At 32.8% G+C, this 22,971-nt stretch overlaps 1 protein-coding gene across 3 annotated transcripts; it reads right to left on the bottom strand.

Annotated features, from left to right (window-relative positions):
* Nucleotides 1–2,260: 2,260 nt before the first annotated feature.
* LOC132756543 (mothers against decapentaplegic homolog 4-like) lies at nt 2,261–22,831 on the bottom strand. 3 transcript variants are annotated; one of them, XM_060747636.1, is made up of 12 exons: nt 22,774–22,831; nt 18,270–18,732; nt 14,716–14,920; nt 13,505–13,645; nt 11,728–11,838; nt 6,486–6,581; nt 5,724–5,789; nt 5,044–5,103; nt 4,403–4,586; nt 3,608–3,776; nt 3,188–3,326; nt 2,261–2,510 (listed from the first exon to the last, which is right to left on the bottom strand). In XM_060747636.1, the coding sequence occupies exons 2-12, from the start codon at nt 18,504–18,506 to the stop codon at nt 2,284–2,286; spliced, it is 1,635 nt and encodes a 544-aa protein (XP_060603619.1). In that variant the 5' UTR covers nt 18,507–18,732; nt 22,774–22,831; the 3' UTR covers nt 2,261–2,283. The 3 variants fall into 3 exon arrangements, with proteins under 3 accessions (XP_060603619.1, XP_060603618.1, XP_060603620.1); XM_060747635.1 differs by lacking the exon at nt 22,774–22,831 and adding an exon at nt 20,565–20,708; XM_060747637.1 differs by lacking the exons at nt 11,728–11,838; nt 22,774–22,831 and adding an exon at nt 20,565–20,708.
* Between the last annotated feature and the right edge of the window lie 140 nt (nt 22,832–22,971).

Genomic DNA, 22,971 nt, shown 5'->3' on the forward strand with positions numbered 1-22,971 from the left:
TAACAGCCATTTGTGTATTTTCATGTTCATACACAATTTATTGGTGTAAATTTGACAGCCTTTTTGTATTTTCATGTTCATACACAAATCTTTGTTGTAAATTACTTGTTTTCACATTTAGCTGTGATAAAGACAAAACTATTAATAGTACAAACATTATAATATTGGGGATAAAAAAGAATCACTTTAAATGCAGTTTCTATAAGCAAAATGTAAAACTACTTTTACAAGAGGACAACATCCATTAAGAAATAAGTAATGCTGACAAACTCTTTAGATTTTTGGCAAAAGGGCAAAACATGACATGAAACAAGTCTTAGGCCAAACTAAAAGAAAAGTTTTGTTTCAAGACTTACTTATTGGACAGGTAGAAATTTCTTATTATATACATATTTATATCAGGGCTCTCGATTGACATGGATATCCAAGTTCTGACTCACGAAAGTCAAGAAATGTACACATTTGACCTGTGATAAAATTATATGAATTTGTAATTCAGTGGATAAATCAGTAAAGAAAAAAAATCTGAAAAGGCAAAGTATTCCTGACAAAAATTTAATACAAAGGGTAGAATGGAGACCTGAAACAAAACATTTCTTTTTTCTAGCCTTAATTAATTACTCATTTTCTTCTAGACAAATTTTCAATTAATCTTTGTTGTCATGAATTTCATTTACAGCGTAACAAAAAACACCACAAAACAAGTTTTTTGATATTTTTTTTGTAATATATTTGGAGAAAAATTATATTCAAAACTGGAGGATAATAAAAATATTACAACAAGATGTCAATTACATGTGAAGTTTTGTTTGGAAGCTGGCAAAATTTTAATATGGGACCAACTTCTAAAAATCTTGTTTAAAGACATGATTCAATTTTCACTAAGTAATGCAATAAATACAAAAACCAACTTGTGTATAATTCACCTTAAAGACTTTCTTCCTAAACGTATTCTAAATATACAATGCAATTTTTTAATCAGGTTACTTTAAAAGTTAAAAACACACAGTCTCTAGGGAATATATCCTTACATATAGAGCTCTTAAATATTTTGCTTAACAGCTTCACTACACGTTTTAACTAATGCTTATTTATTTGGAGACCACTTAAAAAGACATATTAGTCTCTATTGACCATATAAACATTTCCCTGCGTTCTTTAGTGCAATAACTGGTTAACTCCTTTGATATTTAGAAGGACTTGACTCATTACTGCACTGAGGTGACATCCTGGTGTTTGTTCGTTGGTTGGATTTAAAGTCACACAGATACAGTTCAGGTGACATGGCGACTTTTTGGCTTTACTGGTGGTGGAAGACCTATGGTGTCCCTTTATGCATTATTTCTGGTGTGAGCGGGTACCCGAGTAGTTCACAGCTATTCAGTAAGCCAGCTGGAAAGCTTCCTAATGTGAAAAAATCCAAAAGATCATTAGCCTTAGAATGCTGGTGGCAAATGTTTATTGCCATAGCAACCAGTATAAAAGAGGAGCCATTATTATATGTCACCAAATTGTCCATGCTTAATACTGATTACTGATGGGTGACCGTCTTCTTCAATATCTTCAAAATTAACAGACTGATGGCCCTTGAAATATCAACTGTATAAGTCAATATAAGTCATTCAGCAGAAAAAATGACAATACAAAAAAACTGTAAAAAAATGCAGAATACTTTATTGATAGATATATATTTCCATTAATAAATATCCCAAATCGAGACTTTCTGGAAGTATATATCTGCTAGTAAACCTGAGCAGGTTGTCCAGATTTCAATATTGGTTGAACCAAAAGTTTGAAACATTTTTTACACATACAAAAAAGATTTTGTTTTTTTCCCCATAATAACACAAAGGGGGTCCCCTTTTTTGTCAAATAAGAAAAGAAAAGAATGTTAAATCTTAAAAAGAAACCCCAATATCCTGACCATGATTTAAAAATTTTTTTTTCTTTTTTTTTTTTCTTCAGCTGAAAGGGAAAACTTAAAAAATTTTTTCCTTTAATAAAAAAAATGAAAAAAACCAGTCCTACTTTTTTTCCCCCTTCCACATTTAAAAAATTTAAATTTCTTTTTTAAACACTATATTGTACTGTTTCCCCCACTTTTTTAATTATTTTAGCCAAACATTTCACTCCTTTTCAAATTTTTCCCCAAATTTTGAAAAAAGTCTCAGCCAATCAAATTTCCCTTTCCCTTTCAAATCCACAAAACAAAAAGGGAGCCAATCAACAAAATTTAAAACAAAATTTTTTTTTGTTTTCATGTTTTTTCTTTCCCCATTTTTTTCAACCAAGAAAATACCCCCTGTTTACGCGGGCTTCATTCAAGGGCATGGCTTGAAGGACCTCATCCAGCAGTTGTAGGGGTCTATGTAACTGGACCTCAATCCAGCAAGGTGTCTCTTTAATACTGTGCCTAGGATAGTCCGGTCCCCAACCTTTCACGAAGCTCAGCCGCAAAATACATAAACGTCTTAAATCATCAACTCCAATCCCTGCAGCCGCACTGAGACCTAAAATAGGGAAAAAAGGTAAACAATTATTAAACAGTTTTATTATTGTTGTTTTTTTTTTTCCTTTCTTTTTATTCTCTTTGGAATCATTTATAATATGTTAATTCATTTTAAGTCATACTTTCTTCAAATTTGAAAAGTGGACCTAGAATCTATTATTTACTGGAAAAGGTTATATTTAAGAAAGTTAAACTGAAGCCAGTGTCCAATAATGAAGGCTAGTTTAATATTGAAAGATGATTTTATAGGTTTTTGGTTGGGTTTTGTAGCACCAGCACCGTATAGGTCGTATGGCAACTTTCCAGCTCTACTCAAGAAGGAAGACCTCAGGTGTCCCATTGTACATTATTTCAGACTCAAACAGGCAACTGATGAAAAACTGATGTTCCGCAAGCTAGCTGGCAAGCTTTTTCACATGAATACTTGCATAGCTCAAACCTTCAGTGGTAAGAGGCAAGTCAACGTCCTCAACCAAAATTTTACAGTTAAGTATATACTTCTTTGCAGAGACACAAACAAAATCAATATGCTATCCCTCCTTACCTAATCAATCCTCAAATCAATCAATCAGTCAACCAATCAATCAAAGACAATCAATCAAAGTTGGAGGCATAAAATCATGTTGAAATATATGAAGTGTTGTGACATACAGAATTATCAAAGTTTGTTTGACTTACCTACAGCTGGAGCAATACCACCTACTGATGCTGGACCGGGTACGGTACCCGCCACAGCGGCAGCCTGAGCAGCTGCTGCGGCCTGTGCTGTGGCAGCCTGTTGCTGCATCTGACGATGACACTGTCGTATGTCAAATACCTATGATAAAAGAAAAGTGGTACTCTTAATCAAGATCAATGTAAACATTGCTATCACTTTCAACAAAGCCTGACATTGAAGAACTACAAACCCAAGAAATAAATGGTCAAATTAGTCAAAATTACTACAAGTTCGTAACTAATCAAATGATTTCAAGTCAACCAATAAAAAATATGGAATTAAACCAAGAGCACCAATCAAATTAACTCTAACAAATCAGGTATGGAAAATAAGCAAAAAATACAATAAAACCAAGGAATAACTTAATAATTAATATATACCTTTATATATGCACTGGGATAAATTTTGTGTACAGCGTCGCCTGGTGCGCGACCAGCTTCTCTATCGAGGTAGTAGCTTTGTACAAATACACTGTGATCACTAACACATCGTATCCACACGTCCCCTTCCCCTCTATAGTCTAGCTGCACTCCTTTACCTATATGTAATCTTCATGAACAACAAAAATATAATATTGGTTATAGTTTATTGGTTACATATATATAATCTTCATGAACAAAAAATATATAGAATATATCTGTTATATTCACAAATACTGTCAGCTGCTGCTTTTTTATGAGAAAGATTATTTCAAATTAAATATGTATCGATTTCATCTGAAAATACATAATACCTTGCAAGTACCATGGACATGCCTATATGCAGTTTCCCAAAATTGCACCACCTAGTATGTAGCACCACCTATTATGTAGCACCACATATTATGAAGCACCACCTATTATGTAGCACCACCCATAAAACATTGCAGACTAACCTAAATGTTAGTTTTTTTATCAATGACTTAAATTCCTTAGGACACATGTCCTTAACATTTAAGAAATAACAATTTATACTTTTAAAACAAGTCAATGAAAGTAAGTTTTTTTCTTCAATATTACAAGTTAACAGAACTTAAATTACTATGGTATCCAATGGTACCACCCTATTCCATACTCACAAAATGACCAATAAAAAGTTTAAGCAATACTCATCATGAATACTAGACAACATTTATAAATAATCAAATTCAGGTACAGAAATATTTTCAGCACATCACTTTACAAAAGCAAACTCACCTTGCCCGTTCACTGGCTTCAGATCTATGTACGTTAGAAAGTTGGCCTAGACAAAACCGATCTAGACTTGACGGGTCCGTGTACCCGTCCACAGTTACCGTACTACAACTATACGGTACTTTAAATGTTTCACCGACCTGTTGATCTAACTCGAAGTACGATATTGTACACCAGAATTCTGGAGCTGAAATATTCATAAACAGATTTTGTGAATTTTAAAGTTAAGTAATGAATCTTAACAAATATATTTTATGTTTCACATAACCAACAGAAGAACTGTTTACAGTGAAAATAATTCTTTTTTTATCTAAGCGCCCATAGTGTAACGCTAATATTTAGCATGCCTTTTGTATAATGCAAATGACGTCACATCAAAATTTATGCATGGCTGTGAAATACTGATTTTTTTACGGGGGGGTTGCAAAAGAGGCATGAGTTACTGACCTGTTTAATAAACATCATCAGAATTATATAACATATTCAAACATAATTTTTTTTTTATATAAATCAAAATGGCATCAAAATTTCAACTATTACATGAATGACCAAAAGGACAGCTCCAAATAACGGAAGCTAAGCAAGGTTCATTTAAGAAATTCAGCATATTAAGTAACAGGAAGTAGTAATCAGAATATACTTACGAGGTTGATTGGTTAGAGGTTGAAGAGGTACATCAGGGCTCTGAATTGTGTGATTATTCCCTGAAAACACACACAATACAATATAATACTTTATTATGCTTAAAGGCCAATTATCTTTTAATAATCTTTTTATTATTACATAATAAAATATTTTCAAAAATTTTCTTGACATCTGTAACACTGGCAATACTACATATCTTGAACAGTTCTGTGAACAAAATTAACAAGGTTCAATGGCTATTAAGATTGTATTTTTGGCTCAGTTTGCCATCACATCAGTACCGTTCGGGCAATATACATGTGTAGTGACTTTCCACCTTTCCAGGTGGCATTATTTCAGGCATGAGTGTTCACAAGGGTAGAACCACCGACTTTTCATACACTAAAAATGTCTGCATCTATCAATCTTAATATTGACATGGCATGATGGGTAACAGGAGAACATACCAATCATAGAACTGCTTTCAAGACATTTTGTGTTTTTCCCTGAATATTAAGAAATAAGTTCTTCTTTAAGCATAATTATACACGATAATGAAAACAGTTAAAGCTTAAAGCATTATTGGTGACAATAATAAACAAAGGGAAATAACATAAAAGGCCCAAATTATAAATTGGTTTTTTGATCTTTTTATTTGGCCTCGGACAGAGCATGACACACAAATAAAGTTCCAACTTACAATACTGTTGACCGTCATGTTTCTGTGTAAATGAAGCATTCCCTCCATCCCAACTGGTAGAGGGCGCTGTTCAACAAAGTAAAGAGTATTTTAAAACAACAGTGATTGCATAACAACTATTCATAATGTACGTTTCACAACATCAAAGAGAATAAATAACTTTGCAACTTTAAATAAGTACCACACACTTAATATATCTTGCAATGGTTAAAAACATATAGCAGGATAAAAAATCTTTAACAAGTTGGTACTTAAAAGGAAAGGTGATTTTGGTTACCTCAGGTGTTACAAACTTCAAAGCAACACCAGAGGTCAAAATCACTTCACCTGCTGAAGCTAAGAGATGCATAGACTCCAGTTATTTGAACCCATTTAGTTTCCTCTTACAATCACAGTTATGGCTGCAATTCTAATGCCTCAACCAGTAAAGGCAACCTCACAGCCACAAGTGGCTTCAACTATGATAAAGTACATTATTAAAACTAAGAGCTGTTTGTAAAACAGCCCAACTGACTATACTCAGTGCTCATCAGTAAGAAAAAGAGAGTTTACTCTTTAGTTATGGGTCCCGAGTTGATCATGTTAGATAAAGTTGATTATGTCAGATAATCACATAGTAGTTTTGGAGATACTAACTTGATCAGATCAGAGACACAAAAGCTTAACCACAGTGGATGGTGACGCAGATGCTGGGGGTGAGTACAATAGCTCTTCCATTCTTCGAATAGTCGAGCTAACAAGGTAACAAAGTAAATGACATACTTCTGTTGGAATATGGTGTTATAGCCTGTGAGTTGGGTATCCCTGTAGAATAGGATTGTGGTGACATCGCATGGCCGGGCCCTATACCACTGCTACCTTCAATTATCAACAACAAAAAAATCATTATTTTCAGTCAATCAGAAAAGAAAGCAAGTCAGACTAAAAAAAGTGTTGTTTTTTTTTTACATTTAGCGGTATCAGGCCACATAGTGAAAAATTAAGTGACATTAATAGTACGGAAATTAAAACCCTACCACCATAAAGAATTATATTCAATGAACTTGTTCTTCTTTCATTCAAGACAAAAACAGGTTAACTATTCATCATTTTAAGAAACAAGAGGGCCATGATGGCCCTGAAATCGCTCACCTGTAAAAAGCCGCCGGGGTGGGGCCAATTTTAACCCAGGGGCTTTTATTTGAATCAACTTGGTAGACACCCATTTGAAGATGTTTCATGATAAATATCTAAGCTCTAGCTCTAAGAAGATTTTTTAAGTTTTTACTATACACATATAGGGAAAAACATTGACCCCCCCTCTGGGCGGGGCCAATTTTGTCCCCAGGGCTTTTATTTGAACAAACTTCGTAGACAATCACTAGAAGATAATTCATGCTTAATATCTATTTTAAGTTTTTTCTTTCTGCTTGGAACAATTTTTAAAGTTGACTACCAAAGGAACATTCCTGTGAAGTTTGGATGAAATTGGCTTAGTGGTTTATGAGGAGATGTCGTTTTAAGTAAAAGTTTACGGACGGACACCGGACGGACGCCGGACGAAAAGCGATCACAAAAGCTCACCATGTCACTTTGTGACAGGTGAGCTAAAAAATGTCAATGTAAGTACTGAATGAATAGTGTTCACCAACACTGATATGTCAGCTGATCTTGGTCTGCACTGGTTGCATGAGTAGAAGGCTAAATGTTAAAGGGACTCCACTGTGGTTTTTTTGACATGATGGGACTTGATTTTTTTTTTTTCAAAACTAATGTTTCATTTGATGTAGATCCAGACCAGTAACTTCTGTGCAAAATTTCTTATCATTTGCTCACTTTTTTTTCCAGAATATTTACCGGTATTCCAATTGTGAAAGAAAAGTGTTTCAACGCACTTCACTCAAATGAGACGTAGAGCACAGCATAAACATACAATTTTCAACATATTTTATAGAATATTTCTTTAATTACATTTTGAAAATCTTTCTGTTTTAAGTCTCCAAGCTGGTCTATGTAAGAAATTCAAATTTAATGTTTTTAAGCTTTTGGATCTCAGTGGAGTGCCTTTAAGAGTTAAGTTTAAAACTAAATGCTGCTGCCAGTATTGTTTCACCTTCCTATTCCTATCAAACTACTTATTTTATTCATTCTGTTTAAAATAAACAAAATGACCATATCCCATTACTCTCCTAGCTATGATACAATGGACTTGCCCTACCTTTTAATTAATCAGAAACAGAGATTTCAGTATACTTAAATATTGTAAAGTATCACTATGAGTCTGGTCATATTAAATTCAAGTGCAGAAATGCCTATCTATGTACTCATTTTAAACAAAATATTGTGATGTGTCCAAGTCTGGTCAGATCAAATCAAAGTGCAGAAATGCCTAACTCTGTACTCATTTTAAAGTTGCATTATGCTAAATGCTCATTTTTTTCACCATCTAGTTGAGCTCATAAAGCTGTACAATACAATGTTTTGGCTATTGTAAAAGTGAATGACAATTAACTGATAATAATGAGCAAAGTTTATCATAAAATATAAAACCTGCCTAAAATATGAAAATATAATGCCCCATCTTTATAAATTGAACTTCACTGATAAATGGTATAACAGAAATTTCTTTCTTCTTCACCTTTTTTTTTTGTGAGTTTTACTTGACACCAACACAGTATAGGTCAAATGGCAACTGTCTAGCTTTATTGGCAGAGGAAAATATTCCATGCATTATTATTTCAGTCAAGAACTCTCACCAGAGTAGAACCAATGATGTTTCTTAAGTTCGATCTATAGCATCCTCACATGTAAGAATCCAAAGTCCCTGTCGGGATTGGAACTTACAACAGTGAGGCCAGGAAAAAGTGGTTTGAAGTCAACAACTGTTCATCACTCAGCCATGGCAACCTAATTTCTGTTTAGTCATATGTGCTAAGTGTATTGTAAACAATCATGGCCAAAAACAGGTATTTCAGCTTTTACCAGTACAATTCAAACTTTCATATAACTAAATAGCAGACAGCAGAAAAAATGCATTGTACAAAGTTAGGAGAGTATTTATGCAAGAAACAAAGTATTGTTACACCTACCAAACATGATGAAAACATTCATATAAACTAGAAATGTGTCAATAGGACACGGGTGCCCCCACCGCGCCACTGTTCTGTCAATCTTTTTACTAAGTCAAGGAAAATAACTCTACAAATACTGGATAAATCCACAAGCAAACCCCAGGTGCAAATCTAAAATATGCTGAGCAACCTGCCCATAAGGTTTAATGACTATGTCAAATCCTTTTTGAGAAACTTGCGACACAAGTTGAAAATTGCAAAAATTTTCTAAGTGAAGGGCAATAACTCTAAAAATACTAAATAAATCCAGACGAAAATACCTGGTGCACAACTGCACATGCTGATCAATATTCCTGTAAAGTTACATGACTCTAGGTCAAATACTTTTTGAGTTACGTGCGACACATGTTGAAAATTGCCAAATTTTACTAAGTCAAGGGCAATAACTCTGAAAATACTAATGATATGCACACGAAAATACCCAGGTGCACAACTACACATGCTGATTAACATTCCTGTAAAGTTTCAGGACTCTAGGTCAAATACTTTTTGAGTTACATGCGACACAAGTTGAAAATTGCAAAATTTTACTAAGTCAAGGGCAATAACTCTGAAAATACTAAAAATATCCAGACAAAAATACCCAGGTGCACAATTACACATGCTGATCAACATTCCTGTAAAGTTTCATGACTGTAGGTCAAATACTTTTTGAGTTACATGCGACACAAGTTGAAAATTGCAAAATTTTACTAAGTCAAGGGCAATAACTCTGAAAATACTAAAAATATCCAGACCAAAATACCCAGGTGCACAATTACACATGCTGATCAACATTCCTGTAAAGTTTCATGACTCTAGGTCAAATACTTTTTGAGTTACGTGCGACACAAAAGTGAACGGACGGACGGACGGAAGGACGGACGGACAAGGGTAAATCTAAATGCCCGCCACTAACGTGGGGGCACAAAAATAACACCTTTAAAAAAAAACATCTGTTATAAAAATTAGAATTAAAATTTAAATACACATTAGGCCTAATAACTTAACTTAAAATAAGCAGTTTTCATGTCAGAATTTCAAAATAACATTTTTTTTTATTAAATTTCAACTTTAAAATTATTTGAGATGCTTCTTTCAATGTTGGCAACAATCCAAAAATAGTTATTAGGATTCCTGAATGATAAAAAACAGTTCTAACTATAGTCATACTAGGAAAGAATATACTAGCATAATAAGAAGATAGTACTCTAGTTTTATATATTTCTACTCTCTCTCTCCCTCTCTTTATATCTATATCTCTTTACAACTAACTTTTAATAAAAGGGGACACAACTCTAATGAATGTCAGAAGAAAGAAAGACAACTCTTACATTCCTTCTAAAATGCTATACTTAGGTAAACAGTTTAAAGGGGCCTTCAGCTTTTAATTTTTGTTGAAAAAACAATTCTGTACTGTTTCAAAGTAAGTATTTCAGTAATTTTATCTTAGAAAAGTGCATCATATCACTTTGAGGCCTTCTTCAAAACAGCGTCCTGAGAGCTATTTACAAAGTGACAGTGCCATTTGTTTCTAAAAATAGAAGATCAGGAAATGTATCTTCTGTTTTACTAATTTACATATAGAACATTGACTGATAGAGGTATCGTGGGCTTTCCTTATTTTGTTAATATACTTTATTGACACCAAATTTCATTTTCCAATTTAGTTATTTTCAATTGACAATTATATGAAACGATTTGAAAAAACTGAAGGCCACTTTAAAGTTAGCAATCTATATAGTTAAATTTCAGATAACTATACTGTATATTTAATTATGTCCAACTTAGATAGGTATAAACTTGAAGTAAATAAAGCTAAATTTGTTAGCAAAGGAAGAGAACTCCTATATGTTAATAAAGTATATTAAACTAAGGAAGATAACTCTTTCAAGCAATGTATCACTGCAGTCTAGCAAGGGAGGTAAGTATGCAATCTTTCAAGACATGAGAGCTCATTTAAACTGGGTCAAAACTTATATACATATTGTCTAACCTTGAACTCAGATCTCAGCTATCTGATTGGTCAATAACCAGCAGAGATTGTATATATTGACCAATGAAAAACCTGGAGATTTGAGAGATCTCAGAAAATAGTTGATCAACCTTGAGCTTTGATCACCTGTAGTAATGTACAGGTCAAGCCCAGGGTTTTTATTTTTATCTGAAGCAACCGATGTGCCAACAAAAACAACTGATTAGGCCAAGGGTCAAGGGGGATATATGAATCTACAGGCTGAAAATACAACTGATTTTAACAGTATTTCAAATAGAGCAAATTAGCCACTTCAAATGCAAAATAGTCACTTCAAAATAAAGCAAAATAGATTTCTACTCAGGATTATAAATTTAGCATACTTTTTAAAGAAAACTATTAAATGAGCTCTCTGTTAAGTTTGAGTATACAGGACTTTTTTCCCTACAATGAAAAGGGGCCTAGGCCCTTTTGATTTGTGACAGACAAAGCGCCATTTTCCTAAATGATGTTAAAGAAGAATCACAATTTTGACACAACTTGTGAATTTTTTTTTAAAAACAACCCATAGCTTTCTTTATTTCATAAAAACAACATTAACTGGAGATATTCAAACATAAAATGTTTAAATACCTTTGATTTCATCAAGTTGTAAATTATCTTGGAAAATTCATGGTAATAGGTGAGACTGCTTTAAATACTAAAATTTTGTTGTAATTCTGTTAAGTGGCCACAATCAAAGAAATACTGGATTGTGAAAGTGGCATTTCTTTCAGTTAAGAAGCTGGTATTTTTGAAATGGCCTTTATACGACCCCTATTATATAGTGAAAGAAGCCCTGGTATTATGTTAGTATGAATCAAGCACTCGTTTCTAGTTAATTTTCAAGCACTCTTCTATATTTAGAATTGTTCAAGCACTGTTCAAGCACTTCACTCACTGATACGACTCCCGCTGGCTGAGATTGAGGTCATCGGGTTGGAAATAACCCCCGACACTCTTGGATCTGTGATCTGCCCTGCGGGCCCCACACTAGCTGACGATGACGGCCCTAATTTAATACATTTTACATAACTCATTTAAAACTAAAAAACTGAGAAAAAAATGATATGGGAATTCTTCAAATTAAGAAAAAATATTGCCTTTCAAATACTTAAGAAAACAAAATAATTCAACACTAAAACTGCAATTTCATCATTTTTACTGCAAGACAAACTTAAAACAGGACAAAAAACAGACATAGTTAACTACTTAACTTTTCTCATACATTTACAAGAGCCATGTCAACATGGCCATCCCAAGCCGAATGTGTTTGCTCATTGGAAGAATGTATATGTAGTAGAGCGGAATAATTCCATTTTAAGAGGTCTTTTGGTAATGAAAACTGATGGCTATAATGATTACAGATTTGAAACCTATGTGAATACTGATGGCTGAAAATAACAAAGGGCAATTACTGAAAAATAATGCAGGGTAGGTTATCATTCTTGTGTGCTGCATCCCTCCTCAGTAAAATCTATCCACCTATGAAGTTTCAAGTTGATACCTCAAATACTTTTTGAGAAAAAAATTGAATTGAAAAATTAAGTATGAAAAAGAACAAAGGGCAATAACTCAAAAATTATAAAAGGTAGAGTTATCATTCTTGTGCAGTGCACACCTCCTGAGTAAGATCTATGCACCTATGAAGTTTCATTTTGATATCTCAAAGGCTTTTTGAGTTATGCTCTGGACAAAAATTAATTTTGAAAGATAACAAAGGGCAATAACTCAAAAATAATGCAGGGTAGAGTTATCATTCTTAAGCACTGCACTCCTCCTTAATGAGATCCATCCACCTTTGAAGTTTCAAGTTGATACCTCAAATACTTTTTGAGATAAGCTCTGGACAAAATAACATAAAAAAAACAAAGGGCAATAACTCAAAAATTGTATAGGGAAGAGTTATCATTCTTGCACACAACATTCCTCCTCAATAAGATCTATCCACCTATGACATCTCATGTTGATATCTCAAACACTTTTTGAGTTATGCTCCACTCAGGTGAAAAATTAGGTATGAAAAATAACAAAGGGCAATAACTCAAAAATTATGAAAGGTAGAGTTATCATTCTTATGCAGTGCACACCTCCTGAGTGAGATCTATGCACCTATGAAGTTTCATGTTAATATCTCATAAGCTTTTGGAGTTATGCTCTGGATAAAAATCAATTTTGAAAAATAACAAAGGGCAATAACTCAAAAATCATGCAAGGTAGAGTTATCATTCTTGTGCACTGCACTCCTCCTCAATGAGGTCTATCCACCTATGAAGTTTCAAGTTGATACCTCAAATACTTTTAGAGATATGCTCCGGACAAAAATGTCGGACGGAAGGACGGAAGGTCGGACGGACGGAGACTATTTCTATATCCTCCGCCGAAATTTTTCGGCGGGCGATAATTAAAAAAAAAAAGATTTGAAAAGAAATATCAACCAAAGAAATACTAATACTCAATGTCCAATAGTCACACAGAAATTACACCTGCCCAAGGATCAAACCATCAACTCCTGGATTTCTAATCCAATGCTCTCCCTATTGATCTAGACATGTGGACCTATGATTCAATCATTCATATTCTATTCACTTTAAAAGCGCAACAACAAAAAAAATGAATATTAACAAATTAATGAAATGCTAGGTTAAAATATTAAAGATATATAACAGGGTTCATACCCATGCCAGACATCCTACTGAAGCCATCTACTGGGGGATGTTGAACGGTCTGTGAGAGGTCACTTGATGTACCGCTGTCCAGTCCAGAAGCTGAACCAATCTCATTACCATATTCATCCTTGACCAATCTTGATGGTGGCGCTTAAATTATACAAGAAATTGTATTATGAAGGTGGCACTAAAATTATACAAGTAATTGTATTATGAAGGTGGCACTAAAATCATACAAGTAATTCTATTATGAAGGTGGCACTAAAATTATACAAGTAATTGTATTATGAAGGTGGCACTAAAATCATACAAGTATTTGTATTATGAAGGTGGCACAAAAATCATACAAGAAAACGGACTTTGAAAGTGGCACTCAAATAATACAAGACATTGGATTTTGAAAGTGGTGCTAAAATCATACAAGAAATTGTATAATGAAGGTGACTCTATAATCATACAAGAAAATGTATTATGAAGGTTCCATTAAAATTATACAAGAAATGGTCTGAAGTATCTCACCTTGTATGATTTTTAAACATTCTAATACCTAATGAACTACAGTATATTGTATGATTATAATGAATTCAGTGATTTTTTCCCTGTATTTTACAGCTGAATAAAGGATGTTTCTCTTAGCTCAAAATAGGTATATTTCCCCTAAAAAAGCTAATATTTTCCCCTGTTATGCCCTGTGTGCACTTCTTCACCAGAACCATTACTTAACAGCATCTGACTTATTAGAAGACAAAAAGCTGTCCCTATAGCCTCTGCTATGTACTATGCATGTTAAATTTAATTGAAATTTTTATAAAATGTGTGGGTAAATTCAATTCTTAGTTGTTGGAATTTGATTTTCCCCCTTTTTTGATATATCGAGTTATATTTTCCCCTTCAGAAAGCCACAGGTTGTTTTGAAAATTAGAAAAAAAATCACTGGAATTAAACAATTAATGTGAAGAAAACTCAGACGCATCAACATTAAAATTTTATTTGTACTTTAGTGTTTAATGAAGAACTGTACAAATGTTAGTTTTACAAAAATATATTGTAGTTCGACACATAACTCCCATGCCCATGTGAAATATCTTTTAATTCTCATGGCCTTATATAATATTTTGTTGATTTTCCAATTCTGTCAAAAAATATTTTGATGATATCTGTGCCCGCTCATCAATTTTAAGAAAGTTAAAATTCTTTGACCATTTGTGTATCATACTCACCAGCATGTTGGATGGTCAATCCCGACAGATCTATTCCAGGGGAGACAACTCTCTCATAATGATAGGGATTCACACAAACACTGTCTTGTTTCAGATCAAATGCGTATTGGCAGTATTTAACGTGCTTTAGTTCATTTTTATGAAGATCGGGCCACCGCCAAATTCTGGCATAAATAACATGTGGAAATCCTTTCCTGCCTGCTACCTGTAACAATGTTAACATTAAGAAATATTATTTTGACTGATTTTGCAATTGGGAAATTTATTGCAACACTTATCATTTAAAATTTGAGAAAAATAAACAAACTATATCAAGTGAACTATTGAATAACAGGGATCATTCTGGTCAGGATTTTTAGTGAGAGATTTTCTCTCATTTGAGAAATTTTAATGAGAGAAATTAGATTTTCTTGAGAGGTTAAAAATATGGAAATTTCTAACTTTTTAAAATCACTGTACATATAAACAGAGGATATAAGAAGATGTAGCTCTGTTTTTTACAGTGATTTTTGTTTTCACTTTTTTAACACATGATCCTATGCCTTTTAATTTTGTGAATTTTTAAACATAATAAAATTCTAATTCAGTGAAAAATAAATATAACATCTTTATTCTGAAATATAAAAGAATTATACATGGATATCTATTACAACTATTATTTGCAGCCAATGTTCCTAATGGACAACACTGTACTGTACAGAAGTGATTGTTGAGATTTGAAGAATATTTTTTATAACCTTACATTTTGTTTTCTTTATGATTCACTTCACACACCTCCCTCCATTAAAAAATATTCATTGAATATGAGATTTGAAGAATATTTTTTATAACCTTACATTTTGTTTTCTTTATGATTCACTTCACACACCTCCCTCCATTAAAAAATATTCATTGAATATGAGATTTGAAGAATATTTTTTATAACCTTACATTTTGTTTTCTTTATGATTCTCTTCACACACCTCCCTCCATTAAAAAATATTCATTGAATATGTGACCTGAACACATAATGACAAATATCTCCATATCCACAAATATAAACAATATCTAAAGTAATTTTTATTCATAAACATCATTTTTAGTGTTATAAAACACCTTTAAATAACACTCAGCTTCCTTTTAGTATTTTTTTATATCACGACATCGCGAAAATATGTGACAAATGAATATTTGTCTGTTTTCCGCTGAAACATTCACAATTCTAGCTGTTGCTGATTGCAATTATATAAAATTAAATAGTTTTGTTCAATAAAAGAATATTTATTATCGGCTATTTCATCAGGAATCGTAAAACAAAATTTTTAAATTTGTTCTTTACGGCAAAATTTACCGTGGTTGATGTGACATTTAGAAGACAAATTTTACCGGTATTTGTTTTTGACATGTCCATTTTTATTTTAGTCTGTGTCTTACAATTTTTATTAAAATCAATTAAAAGTGTTTTGTGTAAATTCTCGACTTACAGATAGATAAAAGTCAGCCATCATACCGTATTTCTGTATGGTGAATTTGCTGTCTCCGATCGGCAATTATTTTAGGCTAAATAATTCAAAGTGTTGGACTACTTTTTGGAGTTTTTTTTTTACACCGATTTCATTAATAAACAATTTGAAATTAAATTGATGGGAATCGTGAATTTTTCGTCATATTTTTGTGTAATTTTAGCATTCTTTAGATTGTGATTAGACATTTTACGGCTCAAATTGCCGTGCGAGATTTTCTCTCATTTTACAAATTTCTCTGAGATTTCGGTGATTTTTTTGCGAGAAATCGCAGAAATCGCCCCCTAGAATGATCCCTGAATAATAGTATAAAATAACTCTATGAATTTGTAGTATAGACCTAACTACAGATATTAATTTGAAATAAAACATTTTCTCTTTCAGCCTAACAGACTCTGAAATAAAATCAAGCTTGCTGAGAAAAAAATCTTCATCTCGAAGAATCTAATATAGAATTTTTATTATTTCCTAAATTAGAAAAACAACAATTTTCAGCTAAGGGCTTCCATTTTTTAACACAAAAACAATAACTGAAGAATATCTAAAAGATATTAACATACTTTTTTAAGACCGCAAGACTATTAAATTGTTAAAAAAGCCCACATAAGCTATTATTACGATTATAAACTAAATCATTGTAAATGATCTGAAATTACAGTGTTTTTTTTCTTTATATAACTACTACCCTAAAACGGTACCATTCCCAATAGAAAATAGACATTAAAATTCCCAATTTCCAATGTTAAATTTCCAAAATGACTGTTCAAAATGCCCACAAGGCAAAGAGATTTTTCTAAAATCATTTAAATCCAACATATTCATATAAATCACCACTCAATAGTTCTATCTAGACAGTAGAAGCTGTTAGCTATCTTTATTCATGATGTCTAATCTCATTTGTAGCTGAAAAAATGCATTAAAAAAATTCCCAATTTTAGTCAAAATAACGCATTTTTTCCCAATCAGTCTGGTACCGGCACCATTCCCAAAGTAGAGAAAAACAAGAAACATGGCAATGCCATGAAACCAGGTTTTCAATTATCACCATTGTAGAGAAATATGTTGAAGTTGAAATACAAATACAAGCAACAAACAATGTAACTATGTGCAATGTAAATCATGAATAATGTAGGAGGAATCGCACACAGAAGAATTGTTCACTATATATTCTGTATAAGGGAAAAAAACAAAGGGCCATAATTAGGTCAAAAATTATCCAATCACAAAACCCCGACACTATGCGCCAAGGCACTTGATGACAAAGCTTCTGTGAAAGTAAGAACAAAATCCATTGAGAAATGAAGGAGTTGAGCATAGAAGAAATTGTTCATTATATATTCTGTATAAGGAAAAAAAAACAAAGGGCCATAATTAGGTCAAATATTATCCAATCACAAAATCCCGACAATATGCGCCAGGGCACTTGATAACAAAGCTTCTGTGAAAGTTTGGTCAAAATATGTTGAGAAATGTAGGAGAAGTTGCGCACAGAAGAAATTGTTCACTATAAATTCTATATAAGGAAAAAAAACAAAGGGCCATAATTAGGTCAAATATTATCCAATCATAAAACCCTGACAATATGCGCCAGGGCACTTGATGACAAAGCTTCTGTGAAAGTTTGGTCAAAATACGTTGAGAAATGTAGGAGGAGTTGCGCACAGAAGAAATTATTCACTATAAATTCTATATAAGGAAAAAAAAACAAAGGGCCATAATTAGGTCAAATATTATCCAATCATAAAACCCTGACAATATGCGCCAGGGCACTTGATGAGAAAGCTTCTGTGAAAGTTTCGTCAAAATCCATTGAGAAATGTAGGAGGAGTTGCGCACAGAAGAAATTGTTAATGCCCGCCCATTCCCCCGCCCGCTGACATACACCTCAATCTAATAACCAGTTTTTTTCCTTCGGAAAACCTGGTTAAAAACGCTGAATTAATATATTCAAATAATAAGTGACTACATATTATATTTGAAATATTTGACTCCTGTAATTGTTGTGTTATTTGTAACAAACTAATTTACTTTACAAATAACATAACACACTACCTGCAACCGTCCATCTAAAGTCCGCTGGATAGTTACACATTTTGAAGGATGCGCACCACTGGTTGTTATGGCTGTTATCAAGCTATCTAGCTCATCTCGTTTCTCCTTTAACTTCTTAACAAGGGATTCTATTGCACGTTTGGCGAACGATTCACTCTCTCCGCCTTGCCGATGGCACATCAAACTGTGAACGATGCTCAAACAGGCGTCAGCGCTGGTTGGAGCGGAATGCGACATTTTTTTATTGTCAGATGTACGAGATGTTATGTGAGATGAAAACACTAATATTAAAATGTTTCAGCCTCATATAGCTATAAACCGAAATCTCACTGGCATTGTTTGCTTGTTTCCCATATGTCACATCATTCTGGTTTAGTTTGTAATACAAAATATTATGATTTGCCTCTTTTGTATCATATCATAAGCACATTACATCCTCCAGTTTCACTCCTATGACCTCATCCTGCAGAAAGCAATAACAAAATTGTCTATGTGTTTGTAGACTAAATAAAAGCTATGTATTTCGCAAAAATAATAATTACCATTACTCACGCAGCCCTGTTATCTTGGACTCAAAAGAAGCGACAAAAAATTAACTTCAAAAATTGATATAAAAATGTGGAAAGGAATAGATAATTTGGTCAGACATAATTTATTATTTATAAGTAACATCACATTTTGTTACGTAAATACTCTAATCACTTTGCCATAGTAAAACATGATGGCTGAAATCTAACAACACTATGAACCAAAAATCTTGCTCAAGGGATTGTGGGTAGGACAGGAATTTTTCTCTCTATTTTTAAGAGTCTACAAATGGGTTATAGTGATTGTCATGCAGAAGTGAGTATATGAACAAATGTAAAGACCATAGCATATCAGAAGGCAGGGCTTTTTTTCACAGGTTGGGGAAGCAGCCCAGCCCTTAATTTTGGGGAAAAATTACATGGTATATTTGCAAAAGGGGAAGGAAAAACTTGATGTAAATTCTATTTGTGGGGAAAACTGCATGATTTTAAAGAAATTTTATTTGGGGAAGCAGCCCTATACCGGCCCCTGTTATAGAAGGTAAAAAGACGATGGAAGGATCTACATCTTTTAAGCGGCTTGACATAAATGTTACATAGATAGAATCTGAACTCTTTCAATTCCTCTTTGTAATAAGACATGTAATAGCACCTTTTTCTATAATGGTATTAAAGATTGGAATAGTTTGCCAGATGATGTAAAATGTATATCAAATCCAACTTTATATAAAAATTCTGTTAAAAGCCATCTTGCTTCAATATGGGCTGCGCAACATCAAAGTGACTTTTTATATTAATAATTAAGTGGCGACACAGGTTTCGCCAAACTTTATTGTTTTTAGTTATCTTATTTTTTCCTGTGCCTTTCTTTCTGTGATAATGCAAAACTACTGTGATTGAATAATTTGAAGGTTATCTCATTGTCTATTTTTATTTGAGGAATGAATGTCTCTCTGGTTTTATCTTGTTTCCATCTATTTGGTTAACAGGACCCCATTGGAAATAAGCACACCAGCTTAATGGGCTATCCTTGTAACCATAGATCACTATTTAACAAAACCCTTGTATTGAAATTTTATTGAAATTCTTTTACTTCTTTTATATCATGTTTATCAGTAACTTTAAACAATATTCTGTGATAATTATAATTCTGACTATTGTAGTCTTAACCTGAAATGTGATTTTATTAATTTATTCATTTGCTTCTTTTTTTAAATACATTTATCCTATGCCTCATCTGATCTCAGTCATTAACTAAATTTGTTTTATTTATTATTAATATGACATGATATTTTAATTTGGATAAACTGTTATTTTATATATATATTTATTTATATATATATCTTATTATGTAACTGTGATCTATGTTGTTGCTAAAATAAAATAAAAAAAAATAAAAAACTGTTTGATTTCCAAATGTCACATACATATATATATAATATGGTGACAATTCAGTGTTGTATCAACTTGGAACACTAGTCTTGTCAGCTGACAATTGAATTAAGTACTAAAAATATCAGTGCAACATTTTAGGTAATGGTTATCATTTATAATAAATCAAATTGTATATAAAATCACTGCTACAACGTCTTCCTTTGTTGTTGACATCGCAGACATCGTGGAGCCAGCCAACATGCAGGGGTTGGATTTTTGACAGGCAGTTCGTGTTTGTTTTTAACATATCCGGTGACTGTTAAAGTTTCAAAAATATAACGTGTGTAAAAAAGATATAATATTCAACAATGTCAACAGTTCAATATTATCTTACCGTAATTATGAAAGGAATAATTGCGAAAATAAATGGGCAATTTATGTGTTTTCTTACGCGGGGAAATCAAAACACCGTTTTACGCATGCGTATGTTAATTGCAAATATTTTATTTCCGCCGGTGTACTTCAAAATTTCCGACAAGATAGAAAATCCTAGGAGGCCCGTATTGGGTCATATATTGGGTCACTGGGAACAACTTAAGATGTGTTGTTTTTTTAATTTTTCATTAGTCATTTACTCCTTGATTTTGGCATGTGACTTTCCAAAACTTAATGTTTTTCCTTTACATATTTAATGTGACTTCCATTTTCAGAGATTTTGCAGTCTCTGACAACTAAATGGAAGCCTTGCATAAATATTTGAAAATGACATATTCGTTTTGTGTGTACTGTAGTGCCAACATATATTTATTCTACCGCCAAAATTATTTAGGCATGCACAGGTCAAATCATAACAGCGTCAGACCTAAATATTTACATTTTATTTTTTTTTGTGACGAATTGTAAATTGAATGCACTTACTAATTTTTCCAACGTTTTGAATAGAAATCATGGACAGTCTTTCAACGATTAAGACACATTTTAGATTTATTTCATCGCTTTATTTTTCAAAGTAATAATCTAAACGGTTCTTCCGGCTTCAAATACGTTCATAATATGATATAGGTGGACGCTGGAAGTTTACTTCTATAAAACTGTAACAGCAAACGTATACCTTTTTTCGACATTTTTTAAATGACGTAATCGACAGCATGTTATACACTATAAACATTTACAGGCTGTTAAAATTACTTCAAATCGATAAAAAAACCATAGTGCTCAAAACTATGTTCTTGGATAGCGTCTTTGTTGTTATTGGAAAGAAAAGAAAAAAATACCCCCCCAAAAAAAAAAACCAACAACAACAATTCGTCACTAGTTATTTCAAGAAAATAATGTTGTTTTTTTGCGTGTCTAATTTATTTTGTTCTTCAAATAACATGTACATAAACGCAGGTCTTTCTTTCCATGTGTTTGCATGACCGGGTCTTTTTGACAAGATCACACAGGTTTGTGCACGTGCAAAAGATATACCTATTTCTGACAATAGAAGAGGCGTGTTATATCGTTATACGTCATATAGTATATAATACACATTTGAAACCTCATAATCGATCAAAGATAATAGATCTATGTAGCTGATCTGATTTGGAAACATTGCAAATTCCCGACCCTTTCCAAGTAGGATGATATACCAAACGAGTTTTTTTCTCTACATCCCGTCAACACTCGTCCCCGAAATGTAGGGCTATCGAAATGTAGGATACATATATATTTTTATTGTTGTTTACTGACGTCATATCTGACATCATAAGACGTGTACAAGCATTTCTTTTGCGATAGAATAGACTTTATATTCTAATGGATGTCAAATTTATGAAGATACGTTAAAATAATATATAAAAACGAAAAATAAAAGCGCTAATTCGTTCATTTTTAAGCATCTATATTAAGTTTTAGACGATAAATGTGGATGATTTCGACTGGAATACTTTGTTAGTTTCCGTATTCTAGATCATATATGAGCGTGGATATGTACATGAGCGATTGCTTAAAGCTGCGTGCCTCCAGATGAGCCAAAATATTTCAAAATCAATATTGAGAAAAAATGCACTAAAATTTTAAGAAAGGTAAAAAAAATCAAGATCAAAGTGACATTTTACATGTTATATGCGCTTTAAAACTGTTTTTGCTGTATTTTATCACCATATTTCTACTGCGTTACTAACGCAGTAATGGCTGTTTTTGCATATGTTGACCACTTTTTGATTGTAAGTGCCGATTGCAAAATGTTAATTGCTTTATTTGTTCATTTTTCTTTTTAAACAAAATTCAAAAATTTTCATGAAAATTAACATGAATCTGGAGGCGTGCTGCTTTAAGGTTGTCAGATGTATTTGACTACAAACTTGCCCCTCACCGCTGTGGGTTCGAATCCCGACAGGGACTTTGGATTCTTTCATGTGAGGAAGCTATCCAGCTAGCTTACGGAACGTCGGTGGTTCTACTCAGGTGCCCGTTCGTGCCTGAAATAATGCACGGAAGGGCACCTGAGGTCTTCCTCCACCAGTAAAGCTGGAACGTCGCGATATGACCTATACTGTGTCGATGTGACGTAAAACCAAAAAAACAAACAAACAAATTTGACTACAATTGGTTGTAGGTACCTCAGGTTTTTGTCACGTCTGCTTTACATGATAATTTTCACACATGGCTGAAATTAAACTTTTTTTTACTATGTTATCCTTATGAAACAAATTGTTAAGTTAAATAAATATTAATATATAAAATTAGAACTATTCCTATCCAATATAAACCCCATTAACTGGCTAAATTGAAAAAATATGTTTGAACAAAAAACAAAA

Source organism: Ruditapes philippinarum, unplaced genomic scaffold (assembly GCF_026571515.1).
Source record: "Ruditapes philippinarum isolate M1 unplaced genomic scaffold, ASM2657151v2 ctg10786_1_1_1_1, whole genome shotgun sequence".
In the NCBI taxonomy this organism is placed as follows: Eukaryota; Metazoa; Mollusca; class Bivalvia; order Venerida; family Veneridae; genus Ruditapes; species Ruditapes philippinarum.

Excerpts from the sequence above, each read along its gene's own strand:
- LOC132756543 (XM_060747636.1), bottom strand. The coding sequence starts at position 18,506 with ATGTCGCATTCCGCTCCAACCAGCGCTGACGCCTGTTTGAGCATCGTT. Across the intron at positions 14,921-18,269 it reads CTTTAGATGGACGGTTGCAG|GTAGCAGGCAGGAAAGGATT; the intron begins GTAGTGTGTTAT and ends ACATTGTTACAG. Across the intron at positions 4,587-5,043 it reads ACCTCTAACCAATCAACCTC|CTCCAGAATTCTGGTGTACA; the intron begins GTAAGTATATTC and ends TGAATATTTCAG.